Source organism: Podarcis melisellensis (assembly GCF_964234715.1).
Source record: "Podarcis melisellensis genome assembly, chromosome: 13".
Taxonomy (NCBI): Eukaryota; Metazoa; Chordata; class Lepidosauria; order Squamata; family Lacertidae; genus Podarcis; species Podarcis melisellensis.
Genome location: NC_138545.1, coordinates 17,579,554 through 17,595,949, shown reverse-complemented (window position 1 = coordinate 17,595,949; position 16,396 = coordinate 17,579,554). Strand labels below are relative to the sequence as shown.

Below are 16,396 nucleotides of genomic sequence, written 5' to 3'. Positions count from 1 at the left end.
TTGAAGGGGCGGGACCTTGACTCATCGGATGTGACGGAAAAGGGCGGGGCGGGGCGGAAAAAGTATGCCGGCCATGCTGGGGTTTAAAAGGTGCCGCTGACACTCCGGCGGAAGTGACGGAAATCGTGGGGGGGAACCTTCTTATTTTATTTTATTTTATTTTATTTTATTTTATTTTATTTTATTTTATTTTATTTTATTTTATTTTATTTTATTTTATTTTATTTTATTTTATTTTATTTATTGAATATATACCGTCCTATACCCGAATGTCTCAGGGCGTTCACATAAAAAAATCACAATATATAAAATCAAAATAAGAACAATAACACCCCCAACTGTTATTTAACTGACGCGCATCCCTTTTAAATATGAACATGGTATTAGTTAGACAGCACTTCACAAGGTGTTTGCACGTAGCTAGGGGTCGAGAACGAAAGCGTGCCTGGAGGCCCCCTTATGGGACTTCAGGTTCTGCTGAACTACAGCCCCCGTCATTCGTCGCGGTCGGCCTTGCCGGCTGGGGCTGATGGGAGTTGGAGTTCAAAAGGTCTGTCTCTGTCTCTTGGGAGGCAGAAGGATGTCGGTCTGGAAGTGGCCTAGTATCACGGGCGGAAGCTGCTGGAGGGAGGGAGCCTCCTGAAATGGAGGCGAGGATGCGCCTCCTGACTTTCTGAGGGCTCAGTTGAGGGGCGTGATGAGCCATGCGGGGGCGGGTGGGAAAGGGATTTTAAAGTGCCCCCACTCCCAAAGCGGAATGATTTGCAACCCTACCGCCCATCAACGCTGTTATGTTGTAGGAAAGAGCTCCGTCTGAAGCCCCTGGGGTGTGAGTGGCTGCCAGTTAGCAGAGTCTAGACAGGCCAGGCAGCGCTGCGTTCCGTGGATCCAGAGGGTTTCAGCCAAAGGGGCGGAACTATGGCCTTAAGGGGGCTGCTTAGTCATCGAGCTTAGATATATGTACAACCTTCTAAATGTGCATAATTATTTTTCTGCTGTATATTTTCTGTGTCCCTCGTGTACTGTCCTCATCCAGCCAAACACTGGACCAGCATATATATTCGGAGAAAATCAAATCCACTTGTGCAGAAGTTAATTGTTATTCTGGCTGAATCCAGAGATTTGTCAGCACCTTCCATCCCTTAGCACTTGTGCTTTCAAACAATTGAGCATTTTCCTAGCTGAATGGGAATTAGGAAACCACCACTCTTTCCAAGTACATAGTCCATGACTCCAAAATAGCCCACACTTGGGAAATGATGGCTTCCCTCATTATGCTAAGTTTGAACTGTGAAATACTACAAGACCACACGAAAGCCTGATTTGTGCATTTACTGAGGATAGCCCAAGCTGATGACTGTCCCTTTGTTCTATATCCAACATTTTTCAAAACCTAGAGATACAGGGTTGGGGGTCGTTAGCACACCCAATTGAGTTTATGGTCAAGCCACTAAAAAAGATAGACATCTTATCAATCCTGCTCACTTAAAGACTATCATATCCATTTTCCCTTCCATTTGATTGCAAATTGGGCTGTGTTCTATGTAGTACAATGGTTAACTAAAAGCATTGCAGTACTGTATACCCATATTTTCTTTTTACTGTATACCCATATTTACTTTTGCATGTGATATTCCTATTCTATAGGCCTCTAGCCAATCTGCAATGGAATTACCAGGTTAATATGCTAGATTTTTCTCAAACCAAAAGATCTTCTGTAATCCACACTTCCCAAATATTACAGGAATTATTAGCAGTAATCTAAATAGCATTCAGATGATTCCAGCTCTACGTCCCATATTAATTCCTCAAACTATCCATGATCAGAAACAATTTTCTGTGCAGTAGTGAATAAAAACTAATGTGGCTTCTTCTAAGAAAAGCTAACCAGCAAAGACCTTGATGCTGCATGATCTACAGTCTTCACCACTATTTCGCTCAACACTTTTCTGGGGGAAATGGAGACACACACTTTGATAGCTAGGTCATTAAGAAGCATAGCTGAACAGCTATATAGAAGAGATTCAAGCCCCTGGCTTCAAAGACTCTCAAAAAGAAGGGCAAGGTGAGGGGAACACAATCTGCCACTCAACATGGAAAGAAAGTATTTGTCCAAAACATCTGGAGACCACCATCACCCCTGGCCAGCATGGTCACTGGTCAGGGAGGGTAGGGCTATCAATGGCTACTAACTGCTATAATCTGCCTCAATGGTTGGAGGCAGAAAATGCTTAAAAATACCACTTGCTGGAAACGACAGGAGGGAAGAGTGCTCTGGGGTTCTGCTTGCTGGATTCCTACAGGCATCTGGGTGGCCACTGGGAACAGGATGTTGGATCAGGGGGGCCACTGGTCTGAACCAGCAGACGCTTCTTATGTCCTTACGATGGGAGCTGCAGTCCACAACTTATTGAAGGCACTGCATTCACTGGCTATCCCTGGAGTCAACAACAATTGGCAAAATAGGACATAAGCCCAATGCAGCTCCCTGTACATCTTTTGGTACGGTGTGCGTGAAACTCTCCATCTAGAACTCTGCGGGGAGAAAGAAAGAACAACAGAGACCCTGGCAATGTTTAAATAGATTCTCTTTTATTTCTAGAAGTCCGCGAGTCAGGCGTCGTCCCAGCTCCGGAGACATTTCGGTGTTATGGCCACGGACCAGGAGTGTCGTCGGTCACCAGAAGGAAAAGCGGGACATCACACACACACACACAAGGCATACAGAGGTGGTGGGGGGAGGCGGATCAAGGGGAAGGAAGAAGCCAAGGCTTCTGGGTTCTTTCAAGGCAAGGCAAAGATGTCCACCTTTCCCTGCTATAGAAGCTGGCAGAGAGGGAGCAGGGCAGGGCAAGAAACAGAACAAGAGACACCACAGGCACAATGTAACAACAAAAGAGCGCAGCCAGGCCTCTGATTTTAATAAGCATGATTGGAGACAAAGAGGGACTCGCTGGCAGCGGCTCCGCCTTTTCCAGATGGAACATATTTGCCCTGGCAGGCAAGGCTGTTGGCCTGTGTAAAACAAGAGGGGGGAGTGAGAAGAGACGTTGGAACTGCTTTCCTCTTTAAAAGGAAAAGCTACACTTCGCACATCCTCCTTATTAGGATCACAGCCACAACATAAATTAGGACCCTTTTCCTGACACACAAAACTCCTGTCTCCTACCAGGAGGAAACACCAAGGAGTCCTGATTCCCAGTGTCACTTTACCCGTAACTTTGACAATTGCAACCCCCTGCCACCTCGCCCATAGCCCTACCTTTTGCCACCAAAAGGTTGGGCGAACAGAACCTGGGAACCCTGACTCTCAATGCAATGTGTGACCAGTTAATTTGTTTATTTTTCAAAGACACACCTCAGACCCCTTCCCGTTCCCCACCAACGTTGCTTTTAGTTTTTCTGCTATTTGCACCCAACCAGATTTGTTGCATTTGATCCTCTTACTAATAATACATGTCTTCCTAAAGCCCTTTTGAGTGCCTCTGTCAAAGGGCAGCTTTTGGGGAGATGATCGCTGCACATACCCAACCCCTGAGCACCTTCTTAAAGGTGGCTACCCAGCCCCTTGCCTTGACCTGCTAGATCCCACTCCCAAGGGCGACCGGGGTCCCGGCAATACGTACCATAGCGCGCTTGATGTATTCTTCCTGAGCATTCTTGAGGTTCTCTTTCTTGCCACTCCAGGCCTTGAGGGCAGAGGCTTGCAGGGCACGGCCATAGGAGAAGGTCAGGGCCCATGGCTTGTGCAGGGGGCAGTTGTTGATGGCATTCAGGTTGATGGTGGCCTCTTCCTCACTCTGGCCACCAGACAGGAAAGTGATACCTGCGGCAAGACAAGACAGCAGCTGGTAAGGAAGGAACGGTTTAATATCTGAGAAATGCAGAATTGAAGGGTGAGGAGGGAGAAGAAGAGTTTGATTGGAGAAAACGTTAGGAATAGAGGGCATTATATCCACACACACCCCAGTCCTGCCTCCTGAATCACCACTTCTCCCTTCACACAAAAAAAGGGTTTGTCTAGCAAAACACCTTTTTCAAAAAAGCTGGTGGGGTGGGACAATGTCTCAACTACAGGAAGCTTTCCAGGCAAAAGCTAAAGGAGTTTCCTTGAACAAATACAATGGTACCTCCGGTTGTGGACAGGATCCGTTCCGGAGCTCTGGTAGGATCCCGAGGTTTCCGCAACCGGAGGGACCGCTTCTGTGCATGTAGCAAAACCCCAGAAATATGCTTCCAGGTTTGCCACTTACATATCCTGAATTTTAAGTAACCGGAGGTACGACCGTAACAAACTATGGTGGCAACTCTGTAGCCGTTAGAATGATAACTCCACTATTGAACAGATACCAGCAACCGTCCTGTAGGGATGGGCTCTATATATTACTGCAGTGTAAATTTTTGAGGGCTGCCACCTATTTTTGTGGGGCAGGAAGGAACAGGTGCTTCTGGGTCCCGTTCGCTTACCAGTAACTGCTGGGGGCACAGTGCGGCGCAGGGCGGTGACGGTTGCCATGGCAATTTCCTCATTGGTGTATTTCTGGGTGCAAGCGTGGCCAGCGGTCACCATGTTTGGCTTGAGCAGGGTCCCCTCCAGGTAGATGTGGTGGTCGCTCAGGGCTTTGTACACGGCAGCCAGAACCTAGGCATGGCAGAAGGAGCAGGAGGTCAGTGCTGGGAAGTTCTTCCGAGGTCCTTCTCCTTTCCTTCCATGGCGGAGGCAAAAAAAGGCAAAAGCCAGCCCACCCCAACTTGCGTCAATCAAGCGCCTCCCTCCAGGTCCACCTCACCTTTTCAGTCACATACTGGCAGCGCTTGAGGTCATGGTCACCGTCAGGGAGGATTTCGGGTTCCACAATGGGGACAATCCCGTTCTGGAGTTGAGAGACAGGGGGAGATGGATAGTTAAGATCCCACAGAAAAAAACAGAGCTAAATCAAAACACAGTAAGAATTCCAAGTTGCAAGAAGGACATTTGATCACATGCCTAATCTAGTTAGATGCAACTTAGGCTCTAATTGAGGGCTCCACCTAGATGTTTCAGCAGCTACTGAGTATGTGGAACTTCTTCCTAGTTCAAGTACATCAGAGCTGGAAATTCCGCCCAGGAGGGGAAGCCACATGTCTAACCTACCAAATTCCTTGCTGCCCTCTTGTAGCAGCAGATGGGTACTGCAGTTGCAGAAGACTGCCTCCACCCATTTGCAAAATAAGGGCACTGCATGTCCTTGGGAAATTTCCCAGAGCGGTATTTGGCGAAGAGGACGAAACTGCCATTTCGACACTACCATCTTGAGATGCGCTCTGACTGCCAAGCTGCAAGGCAAATTCAAAGAACTGCCCTACAGAGTCAGATCACTGCTCCATCCGTTTGTTTGTTTATTTGGGGAACTTCCATCCCACCCGCCATCTAACAACCTCAGGGTTGGTTACAAATCCCTTTTTAAAATATATAAACAGCGATACAGAGCAGATAAAACAATTCTAATGCCAACCATCCGGTCAGTCATAAAACGATCCATGAGCTGCACATAACCTGACGACTCAATCTTCTTCCAGCATCCAAAAACGGAAAACAAGTGGGTCTTTCTAGAAACTGCTTAGTGCTTCAGTAGATGTTGATAAATGCCCCCTTTCCCCTCAATGCCTGCTGGCACTCACCGCCTGGCAGATGCTGGCATAGCGAGCCAGCACATTGGCGTTCTCAATGATGGCCAGGTGGGAAGGGGTGGTTGGAGTGATCTTCAAGACGCAGCGCCACTTGGCAAAGTCAGCGCCATCCTTCTTGTACTGGGCACAGCGTTCAGACAAGCCATCCAGACCTGCACAGGTAAAAGGGGGGTTAAGGGCGGATGCCACCGAACCCAGCTGCTTCTCCTAGCTCCAGGCTAGACTGACTTCCCTTTGCAACTCACCCTACCAACACACAGAGATCTAGACTCACCCTGGGTAGTAGTCTCTCCGTTAGTCCCAGCAAGAGGCACAACACCTTTGTCAACCTGCAGGGAGGAAAGCGAGGCAGAGAAGTCTGTTAAGCCTTTGGCTTGCTTCGTGGCACGTTTCTTTCCACTGAGCTACACATCTCGTCCTATCAAGTCATTCATCCAGAAACAAACAACATAAATAGTGGCTCCTGCTCATCAACTTGCTGGCCCAACTCAATAGTCTGTAGGCCATATGCAAGTTGTTTAGACCAAGATTTTTGTTTCCTTAGTGAATAGGTAGCTGGGATTCAAAATATCTGGCCGTGATTTGGAGGGAAGGAGGCAATAGAGAAATCCAGATAACCCTGTGGTCTCCAATGCTTTCATCCCTTTAAGATTAGTTCCCATCTAAGCATATCCACATTTGTGCAGTAGGGCTGCAGTGTTTATGGTCTGTCTTCTTGAGGCAAGAGAGGTAGCAGTGCCCAAGGTGGCTTTCTCTGTGCCACCAACCCCATATGTGGAACTCTCTGCCCCATGAGGCTAGGCAGTCTCCCTCTGTCTCCATTCCAGTGACCGAAAACATTCCTTTTTAAACAAGCTTTTCCCTATTGCTGCTTAGTGCATTGATCACAAGTGCCGTGATGAAGTTCTTTGTGTGTTTTTTGGCTGCTGTTCTTAGTTTGGTAATTAGTGTTAATGGCCAGACCACTCTTTTCCTTTCGTATTTGTAAACTACTCTGAGCAAGGAAGGAGAAAGCATCACTATACATTTTCTAAATAAATAAACCATCAAGTCAGGCAGACCTTTTTATTTTAAAAAATGAATAATTTTCTATTGCTTACAACTGCCCCTCTCACACACAAGAGAGAATGCCTCTTCTAAAATGATGTCTCTTGTGACATGTGGAGAGGTTATCTAAATTTAAAGAAAATATGAATTTTCTTTAAGGTTTGCTCAGATGCTAGCTCAATCAGTTAGCAAGCCCTTCTGCAAACAGATTTTTTAAAAAGTGGGTGGTGCCTTCAAGTCGGAGCATTTTTTCCTGCGTTGTAGTGGTTTGTTTTTGGTTTTTTTGCAAGGTCATGCAGCCTTCAAGGTCGTGCGTCACCAGAATACTGGAACCGGCCTACCTCCCAGAGCACCAAGCATGGTGGGCTCAGCCATTTCAGACTTATCGCTTGCCACCCACGTTGCTTACCTTGATGCCAACAACGCCACCCTTGTCCTTAATGACCTGGGTGAACTGGCGGCCATCATCGGCTTTCTGGTACATGGTCTCATGGAAGAGGATGACTCCACCAATGCAGGGGTTGACCCGGTCATCAGCGGTGAAGAGCAGCTGCCTGTAGAAGCGACGGTTTTCTTCGGTGTTCTCGGCGCCGATGGACTGCAGGCGCTTGGCAATGCTGCCTAGGAGGCGGAGGAGAGGATGAAGCAAACAGTTGTTACGTTAAAAGGAAGGCTGTGCAGCCCTTTTTTGATTCCACATTCCTGGCTCGTCCTCCCCACCCAGCAGCTCTCCGTCCCTTACCGGTGGATTCATCAGCAGCAAGGATGCCTTTGCCCTTGGCCACAATGCGGTGGGCGATGTCCGACAGCTCCTTCTTCTGCTCAGGTGTCAAGGCTGGGTATTGGTGAGGCATCTTGAATGGCTAAACTGGAGAAGGCAAAGAAGTGTTAATACAAGCCTGGCAACGCAGTCTCTGGACGCCCTGTAGACTTGCCTTCCTCTTTTCTGCCTGCTCAGTCCTGTATCTGAAGGAGACACCCACAACAAGGACCTTCGTGTCTGTACAGAGACTGGCAAGGAGGGCGGGAGAGAATTCTGCTCCTCCCTGTTGCTATGGAAACCGGAGGATTCCCACTAAGGTCAAAGGGGATGCCCAGATTAAAACCATATTTGAAAGAAGAAGGAAAGGCTCCAGCAGGTGATGGCTCTTGGATACCAAGGACGTTTCAAGGACAGAGGAAATAGCCCTTTACCCTGTTCCTCAAGAGAACCCCAGTTCTCCCCCCCAGTTTTTCCAACTCCTCGCCATGCTCTGAGCTTTCCCCCTGATATTAGCTACCGCAATCAGCTGCAGCACCTTTGCAATGCGAGTTCCATTGCAGGGGGGAAAAACTGGAAAGTGTAAGCGAAGGAGTTAGGAATATTTACGCTTACTTTAGGGGGTTTTGGGGGGGTCCTGTTTTCTTTTCCCCTCTGCAAAGTTGTACATTAAGCTTCACCACGTGATTTCAAATGCTGCGTTTCTTCCCCCACCGGGACTTCCTCCTCCCTTCCCCCACTCCACCCCACGTTTTACCGTCTCCATCTTATCTATCTCCAAGTCCGATCCCCATATTATATAAACCGCGGCGGCGGCGGCGGCAGGGAGAGAATATCCGCAAGTGCTCCTGCGACCATTCCTTATTTTTTTTCTTTACTCCCCCCCACCCCCCGAAATCCTAATCTGTAAAGAGGAAGGGTTCTCCTTGGAGGAATGCGTGCGTAAGAAAATTGGGGGGGGGGGAGTCAAACCTGCCTTCTTCCTTAGCAGCAGCAAACAGGAGCCGGGATGGGCGCGAGCAAAGTGAAGCGTTCGAATCGAATGCTCAAAAGAAGCTCCGCGTTCCAGGATCGAACGTCATGTAACAGGGCAAGGCGGAAAAGGGTGTGAAATTGACTCATTGAGGAGGGGGGAGGGAGGAGACTTAAAGGGCCCAAGCTCTCCCACCCCCTAATAGCGGCGAAGGTATTTATTTAAATATAAGGAAACGGAGATAAGCGTGGACGAACTCTGCTCCACTCGACTGAGTCCTACGCGTGGAAATAAGAGGTTTCATTCCCGTGGCCGACCGTGCTGCAGAACCCCAGCATGTGCTTAGGAGCAAAATCACGTTTTCATATTTGCGATTAGATTAGAAACCTCCATAAACTAGGCGCATTCACTGCATACCCTAAAAGGGCACATGCACTTTTTAACCTGCTCGTTTAAAGAGCACGGAGGGATAAAATGTTGTTGAGGACCAAGGGCGTTGCCCCATCTTCCTGGGAGATGGAAAGGGAAGCCAAATCGGGCTCCATAGGTCTTTCCCCCCTTTGCATCCTCTGCCAGACTCTAGTTTCAGCGATGACCTTTCAAGGGGACACCCGATCCCCGCTCCTCCAGCTCCTCTGTCCTTTTCTGAAGGACATGCTGCTATTTCTGGATCCCCTCGCCCCCATGAGTGTTGGGCTTGAGCTGCGGAAAAGAGAGAGAGGCCTGCGCATGGGACTGATTGTGCAAGAGAGAGAATCGGAGTGGGAGCGATAAGATGGAACCGGTGGCCCCGCAGAAAGGAATTTTCACAAGCGAAAGGGCAGCTTCTATAACGGGGAAAGGCTGCAAACCTAAGCACATTTGCAAGGGAGTAGGATACGTTTGAAAGGACAAATATTTGCTGGCCGTAGCCACAGGCAACTGCAAAACGTTGCCTTTAAATCCAGGATAAGGGATTACAGTACTAAAAGATCAGAAGCAACAACAGCTGATGGCGAAGATTCTGAACTCCCCATAAAAGCTCCAGGGTCAAAACTGGTGGCTTTATCAGAATAGGGGCAACAATGATTTCTTTGATAAGACCAAGCATCTGGGTTCTGGAGTTGTGATCCTGTCAGTGCTTTATTGGCCTACAAGCTGTGCATAGGGGTAAGGATGTCATGGGTGGCTAACTGAGATTAGGGGTGGGGAGGAAGAATTGTAATAATGACTCAAAACCTGCCCACCGAAACAGTCCAGCTGTCCAATAGTTTTTTTAAAAAAGCAAAACATATAAACCCAAAATTATCTGAACCACTTTGAATTCTGCACAGAACTTAACCCAATTCAGGGCACCTTCCCAGAACCTGGTTTCACTCTTCTTAGTCCTGTAAACTCATAAATAGGGGTGCATCAGAGCAAGCGCAGAATGCCTTTTGCTCAAGACTACACTGGGATGAGTCTCAACCTTTCTGGTGTTAGGAGCCAAACATTCGTCCCATCTGACATTCTCTGGCGCCAACACACTTGCAATTTAGAGAGCCAGATAAGGAGGTTCCCTTGGCATCTGTCTCGTAAGATTTTAGGCACCAGGCAGATACATTCCAGTTTTCCCAAGCATTTGGATCTTGCTGTGGCTTGATTTTTGGCCTGTTCATGGTGTCCACATTTTGGGATGGGCAGATGTTATTTTTCTGTAACTGATTGCTGGTGGATGTAAACTTTTAGTACCATGTAACTTTGGGCTATTTTATGTCATCTTTGCATTTTAAACTTGCTATCAGTTGCTTTGAGACCTCTTTTCTTGTAAAAAGGGGAGGAATAAATTTAATAAAATATGCTAATTGCAATTTAAAGTGCCACTGATCCATGTTTTAAGGGAAACAGTGCATTTCGGCTTGTTTGTATCAGTTGCAGGGAGAATTTCCCCGTGCAATTATTGCACTTGTAATGAACCAGGAGAGATTCAATAACCCAGAGAAAAAGCTGGGCGTTTATGCACATCTAAGATGTGGGCTGGGGTGGAAAACTGGCCTGTTGTCGGTTTTTTTGCACTGAGCAAGGAACTGCCAGGGGAGCACCGTGGGTTATATAACACCCCAGCGGCTGGGAAGTGAGAGGCAGCTGCTGTTTGATTGATGAGAGGAAAGAAAAGGCCAGGCACCTGTGGGGTCAGTGTAACATGGGAATGCTGCAACACCCCCCCCCTCCGCCGCCCCTTTGCCCTGGCTCCCCAATCCGAAGTCCAGAACCTTCTTCTTAGCCCTGGTCAGAATCCAAACTGGGCTTCTCTTGGGGTGATTACGGTAATAGCTGAGTCACTGGTCTCTGTGCAGGAAAGCACGTAGCAGGCGGCAGGGGGTACGAGAGAGGCGCCCCTCCCCCTCCCCCCCATTCGGACCTGACTGGCGACTATAAACAGGGTTGGCTGATTGGGAGCTTCCCTGCCAGGACTGAACGTACGCGCGGCTTGAACGGCAGAAAGGTCACCATCCGTTCAGATCCCTCTTCCTCATGCGCCGATTTCTTTCTCCCCACCCGATCCCAACGCTTTTCCAGTAAGGTTGCCTCCTGACCTCTTCCCCCTCCCTGAGGAGAACGCCCCTGTCTCTTTTTAAAAAATATATATCTCCATTAACTCTTTTTTTACGTTTCCAAAACGCACAGTCATACCGAGCAGTTAATCAACAAAGTGATTTACACCGGAAGCTGCCCGGCCTTTTAAATTAAATAGCAGGTCAGGCACCCATTCAACAGGTGAAGCGTTTCCCGGATTTCTCCACCTCATGCACTGCCTTAAAGGGTACAACAGAGAGAGGAGGTGGCGGCGGGGGGGGGGGAGGAGGCCAGGCCTACCCGCAGCAGTTAATACTGTTTGCTCCACCTCTGCAGGGCCAGTAAGACCAACCCCTTCTCACCACAACTATCACAGCCACTCGCCCCCTATAAAGTTTCTGCAGAGTCTTAGATCAGCCAGCCTTTAAACGACAATGCAGTCGAACAGCTGCTCATGCACAACGCCAAAATGACCAAGCCCCGAAATGTTAACAAGGGGGGTATAGGAGGAGGTGTCTAGGCTCCAGGAAGAAGGTGGCGGAGGGTCCCTGTCTCTTTGCAACGATTGCTGAATGGCAATAGATGTTCATTGTTGGTTGTTTTAATGAACGGTATGGATGGCAAGCCGCTTTGAGGGGACTCAGTACAGAAGCCTTTTGAATAATAACACTGCCACCGGGCTTCCAGTGCAGAAGTGTAGGGGGTGAAGCTTTCCCCCTCTTCGTCTTCATGCTAAGGAAAGTTTAGCCTACTAAAATTTCTTCTCCACCGGTAACTGTTAAGGGCATTATAGCTCTGCCTTCCCCATCTCAAATATCAAAGAGCCTCGCTGCAGATTTGTTGTGGCAGCTTTCGTGGACTTAAATCCATTTCCTCTGAAGGATGGTGTGGACTCTTGTCCACAAAAGCTTATGTTACAATAAATCTGTTAAGTCTTCAAAGTGCCATAAGACTATTAATTGATTTTTTTCCTGCAACACATTAACCCAGCTACCCACCTCTGGAAGCTCTTGCTCCCCAAAGAAGTGGCAGTGGGGGGGGGGGAGGAGAGCAACAAAGGAAGGAGCTTGACTGCGTGTCCCCAGGCACTTCACAACAAATAAGCAAACGCAAGGCAGATCCTTCCAAGAAATGACTGCAGCCCTTTTTAAAAAAATGCCAGATCACTAGTCGGCAACCTGCAAGTCGGCAAACTGCAACCCATTTAGTGCCCACAATGATCTACCATACACACCCTGTCCAGACCACCTTCTCTGGAAGAGGGTTTTCACAAGTAATGTTCAGAATAGCTGCAGTGTGGACAAGGGTATCCTTTTCATGCGGGATAGAAAGCAGCAGGCGGGGCTTTTAAAATCAAAGTCTACATTCCATTCAATGTAGGCTTTACATCTGAGTTGCAGATGCAGGGATTGCACGACCTGGTTGAAAGCATCATTTGGAAGAAAGCTGCCTTAGATAAGACAAGAGATGGAAGCAGGTTAAGGAGCAGCAAAGAATGAGCCAAGGAGCAATGGAGGTCCAGGCAAAGTGAGGCCACAGGCTTGCTTACAAGACAAATACCGGAAGGTGCAACACACACACACACCCAAACCCTGGAGCGGTGGATTGGGCAAGCACCAGGGACAGAAGGATTGAGACAGACACACACACACATACTTTCTGTTCCTGTGTCCCAGATACCATGGGATTATGTGAGCGTTACTTCCTCAAACAATCAGCAACTGTGCAAGACTTTTGCAAGTCATTGCAGCATTCAAAGGAAACAGCCGTGTTAGATAATATAGCTGGAGTCCCTTTGGTCTTACATGGAGTAACTACTGGATGTATGAAAACAAGATTCAAGGTTTAGGGAGGCCCCATCAATTACGTAATAAATAAATGATAAACGGGGGAATCAGACACAGACAGGCTCAGTGTTGTTGCTTTTTTTTTCCTTTTAAAGGAGAAATATACTGTTCGTAAACTCAGAACAGGCAGAGGGTTTTGTCTGTTTTAAACAAAAGGATATGCCCTTGAGACAGCATCCACCAATCGCATGCCTTGTCATTCACAGAGATGGAATAATAGCATTGCATAGTTGGAAGGGACCCCGAGGATCATCTAGTCCAACCCTCTGCAATGCAGGAATATGCACATGTCCCATTTGGGGATCGAACAGGCAACCTTGGCGTTATCAGCACCACACTGCAACTAGCTGAGCTATAGATTTCGTTTCCCGCTAAGGCCGCTCACTGCACCCCTACTGAGCCCCACATCCTTTCTCCCTTGAAATCCTCCCACAATCTCATGCAGGCAGCATCTTAGGCTCTTTCCTAGCAGCGCGACCATCCAGATTTGCCTCTTCTCGACAGCCCCTTCTCCCGACTCCCGCCCACCCCTCCATAGCCCCCTCCTTTCCCTCCCATCTCCCAGATACCGTGGGTGTAGCGGGGGTTCTGGCAAGACACGACGGCTCCGTTGGGTGCTGGGTGACTGGCAGAGGCAAAACCGGGGGCCGGGCTGTATAAGAAGGGAGCCGGAGCGAGAGGGAGGGGCCGCGCTAACCTTCTCCCCGACCCCTGGCCTTTTGCAGGGCAGCCTAAATATAGGCCTTGGGGTCTGGGAATGTGAAACACGAGGCCTCTGACATTCCCTGCAGAGCAAGGAACAGCAAGGGTGTCACGGGGCCCGGGGCTGAGAGACCTGTGCGATACCCCCTCCCCCAGTGTGGCTCAGTCCCAACCAAGGAACCATCCCCACACATGCATGCTATCCTTCTCGCTGCCAGAAAGCCCGGTTTTGACCCACTTCCCTGCAGGTGGTGCAGACTGCAAGCAACCCCTAGGATTCAGAATATATTTTGGCCATCTGCCTCAATCTGTGAGCTGTATCCAGCCCCCTCCTCCCTTTCCCAAGGAGAAGGCTAAAGGAGGCAACTTCCACCCTCCATCTTGGGTGATTCCCCCCCCCCCCAATTTTCTCTTGCTACTGGCTTGCATTTTAAAGCTTCTGCTGGGTTTCCCATTTCTGCCCCTACCCCAGGACCTTAAGTCTCCCAGCGCCATCTGCTGCCCCCCTGCAGGAACAACAACTCAATACCAAAAGGGGTTTGTTTTTCTTTTTTGAAAAAACGAGAGGTACAGTGGTACCTCGGGTTACGTACGCTTCAGGTTACAGACTCCGCTAAGCCAGAAATAGTGCTTCAGGTTAAGAACTTTGCTTCAGGATAAGAACAGAAATCGGGCTCTGGCAGCACGGCAGCAGCAGGAGGCCCCATTAGCTAAAGTGGTGCTTCAGCTTAAGAATAGTTTCAGGTTAAGTACGTACCTCCAGAACGAATTAAGTACTTAAACCGAGGTACCACTGTATATGCAACTTGCTGTTTAGATTACAGAAAGATGGCACGATCCATTTCAGAGCAGGACCTGAGGAGATGGCAGACTCCCGTTTACTGGAAATATTTTAAGAGCGGGGCTGGCAGACATCAGTCAGGGGTGCATCCTGCATTAACACACCCTGCATTGAGTTATGTAGGGTGCTATCGTTGACCTCTAGGGTCCCTTTCCACAGTATGATTCTAGGATTATGAAATCTTTTTAAAAGCAATGGGTGTGGTGGACCAACTCAGCTAAAGGAAGTGGATTCCTGATATTTAGGGCCTGGGGAGGAAACAGGCCTTAAGATTATTTAAGGGGCATGTCAGGCTCTTCAAGTCTACAGTTAGAGCTACACAACCAATTAGAACTGGGAATTATGACACAAACCCCACCTCAAATTATTACTGGAAGAGGAGGCAGGGGCTACACCAGCTGTAAAGCAGCTGGCTGGCAGACCAAGAGCCCCTCTGTTTTTCTAGCAGATGTCTCTCTGCTATGAAGTGGCCAGAAGTTACATCTTCCAAAATTCATCAGATGATGAAGGGGGCGGGGGAAGGCTGTCTCATTTTACATTATATAAGCAGTGCAGAGCAAGTGTCAACACAACTAGATGCTTCCTCATGGGCGGGTGAATTTGGCCGCTACAGGGCTTTTGGAACTTCAGCCAAGTTCTGCAAGGAAGAGTTGACATTGCCCTGGCCTGTTTAGCAGAGAGAACACCCAGGCCAGACCCAGGGAGACACAATAGGTGCCTAGGGCAGGGCTCAAACCAATGGGTACAAGTAGCAGATTGCAGCTGAAATATCAGGGGAAGTTTTCTTAATGGTAGGAGCTGTTTGATAGTGGAATGGACTGGGGAGTTTTGGAAGCTGAGGCTGGACATCCAAATGTCAGGGATGCCGAGGTGGTATCCTGCATTTGCAGACCGCGTCCAGAGCAAGATCCTGCTCTTGAACTAAAGGACCAACAGTGATGATGGTATTATGATTCTAACATTTCCCTGCCACCTAGAGAGAATAATTTCTATCTAGAGATAAACATGGGTTAAGATGTCCGTGGATCACAGAGGGATTTTGGGGGAAGTAATGACAAAAGCACGACTAAAAATCAGCAAGATGACTTTTTACCTTATATCAAGGGGTTGTGTATGTACAGATGTAATTTGTGTATGGTGTGCCACACAAATCGTGCTTCTAAACCAGTCTTTCCCTGTGTTGGTGCCACCTAGATGGTTTGGACTACAGCTCCATCAAGCTGCCTGGGACTGATGGGAGTTCTTATCTTGTGAGGTAGGTTAGGCAGAGAGGCAGTGACTGGGCCAAGCTCACCCAGCGAGTTTCCTGAGCCAAATGGGCATTTGAACCCTGGCCTCCTAAATCCTAGCCTGACACTGTAACCACTTTACCACACTGGCTCTCTCCAAGTACTCCCTAGGACAGACACTGCTTAGCTTCCAAGATCAGACACTATTTCCGAGCACAATTCAAAGTGTTGGTGCTGACCTTTAAAGCCCTAAACGGCCTCGGTCCAGTATACCTGAAGGAGCGTCTCCACCCCCATCCTTCAGCCCGGACACTGAGGTCCAGTCCCGAGGGCCTTCTGGCGGTTCCCTCACTGCGAGAAGCCAAGTTACAGGGAACCAGGCAGAGGGCCTTCTTGGTAGTGGCGCCCTCCCTGTGGAACGCCCTCCCACCAGATGTCAAAGAGAACAACTACCAGACTTTTTGAAGATATCTGAAGGCAGCCCTGTTTAGGGAAGCTTTTAATGTTTGATGTATCACAGTATTTTAATATTATTTTGGAAGCCCAGCCAGATGGGCAGGGTATAAATAATAAATAATAATAATTATTATTATTTGGTGTTTTAAGGCGTCTGGAAGACACCAGGTTAGGGAAGCCTGCTCTAAATTCTATAACATACTGAATTTTGAAATTCTGAATATGCCAATGATGTTGTTAAGAGAAGGGAGAAGCTGGGACTGTATCAAGAAGAGGTACAAGCAGGGGGGGGGGGCGGATACTGTACCTATTAAGCAGGAACCATTGGCAGGCATG

General features: G+C 48.3%; 1 protein-coding gene across 3 annotated transcripts; it reads right to left on the bottom strand.

Moving 5' to 3' along the window:
- Positions 1-2,571: 2,571 nt before the first annotated feature.
- Positions 2,572-16,392, bottom strand: ALDOA (aldolase, fructose-bisphosphate A). Of its 3 annotated transcripts, none has more exons than XM_081884807.1 (9): positions 16,368-16,392; positions 7,460-7,585; positions 7,127-7,338; positions 5,945-5,999; positions 5,662-5,822; positions 4,791-4,874; positions 4,468-4,642; positions 3,627-3,826; positions 2,572-3,015 (listed from the first exon to the last, which is right to left on the bottom strand). In XM_081884807.1, the coding sequence occupies exons 2-9, from the start codon at positions 7,569-7,571 to the stop codon at positions 2,920-2,922; spliced, it is 1,095 nt and encodes a 364-aa protein (XP_081740933.1). In that variant the 5' UTR covers positions 7,572-7,585; positions 16,368-16,392; the 3' UTR covers positions 2,572-2,919. The 3 variants fall into 3 exon arrangements, with proteins under 3 accessions (XP_081740933.1, XP_081740931.1, XP_081740932.1); XM_081884805.1 differs by lacking the exon at positions 16,368-16,392 and adding an exon at positions 13,402-13,561; XM_081884806.1 differs by lacking the exon at positions 16,368-16,392 and adding an exon at positions 8,454-8,590.
- Positions 16,393-16,396: the final 4 nt, after the last annotated feature.

Excerpts from the sequence above, each read along its gene's own strand:
- ALDOA (XM_081884807.1), bottom strand. The coding sequence starts at position 7,571 with ATGCCTCACCAATACCCAGCCTTGACACCTGAGCAGAAGAAGGAGCTG. Across the intron at positions 4,875-5,661 it reads ATGCCAGCATCTGCCAGGCG|AACGGGATTGTCCCCATTGT; the intron begins GTGAGTGCCAGC and ends TCTCAACTCCAG. Across the intron at positions 4,643-4,790 it reads GCCAGTATGTGACTGAAAAG|GTTCTGGCTGCCGTGTACAA; the intron begins GTGAGGTGGACC and ends TGCCATGCCTAG.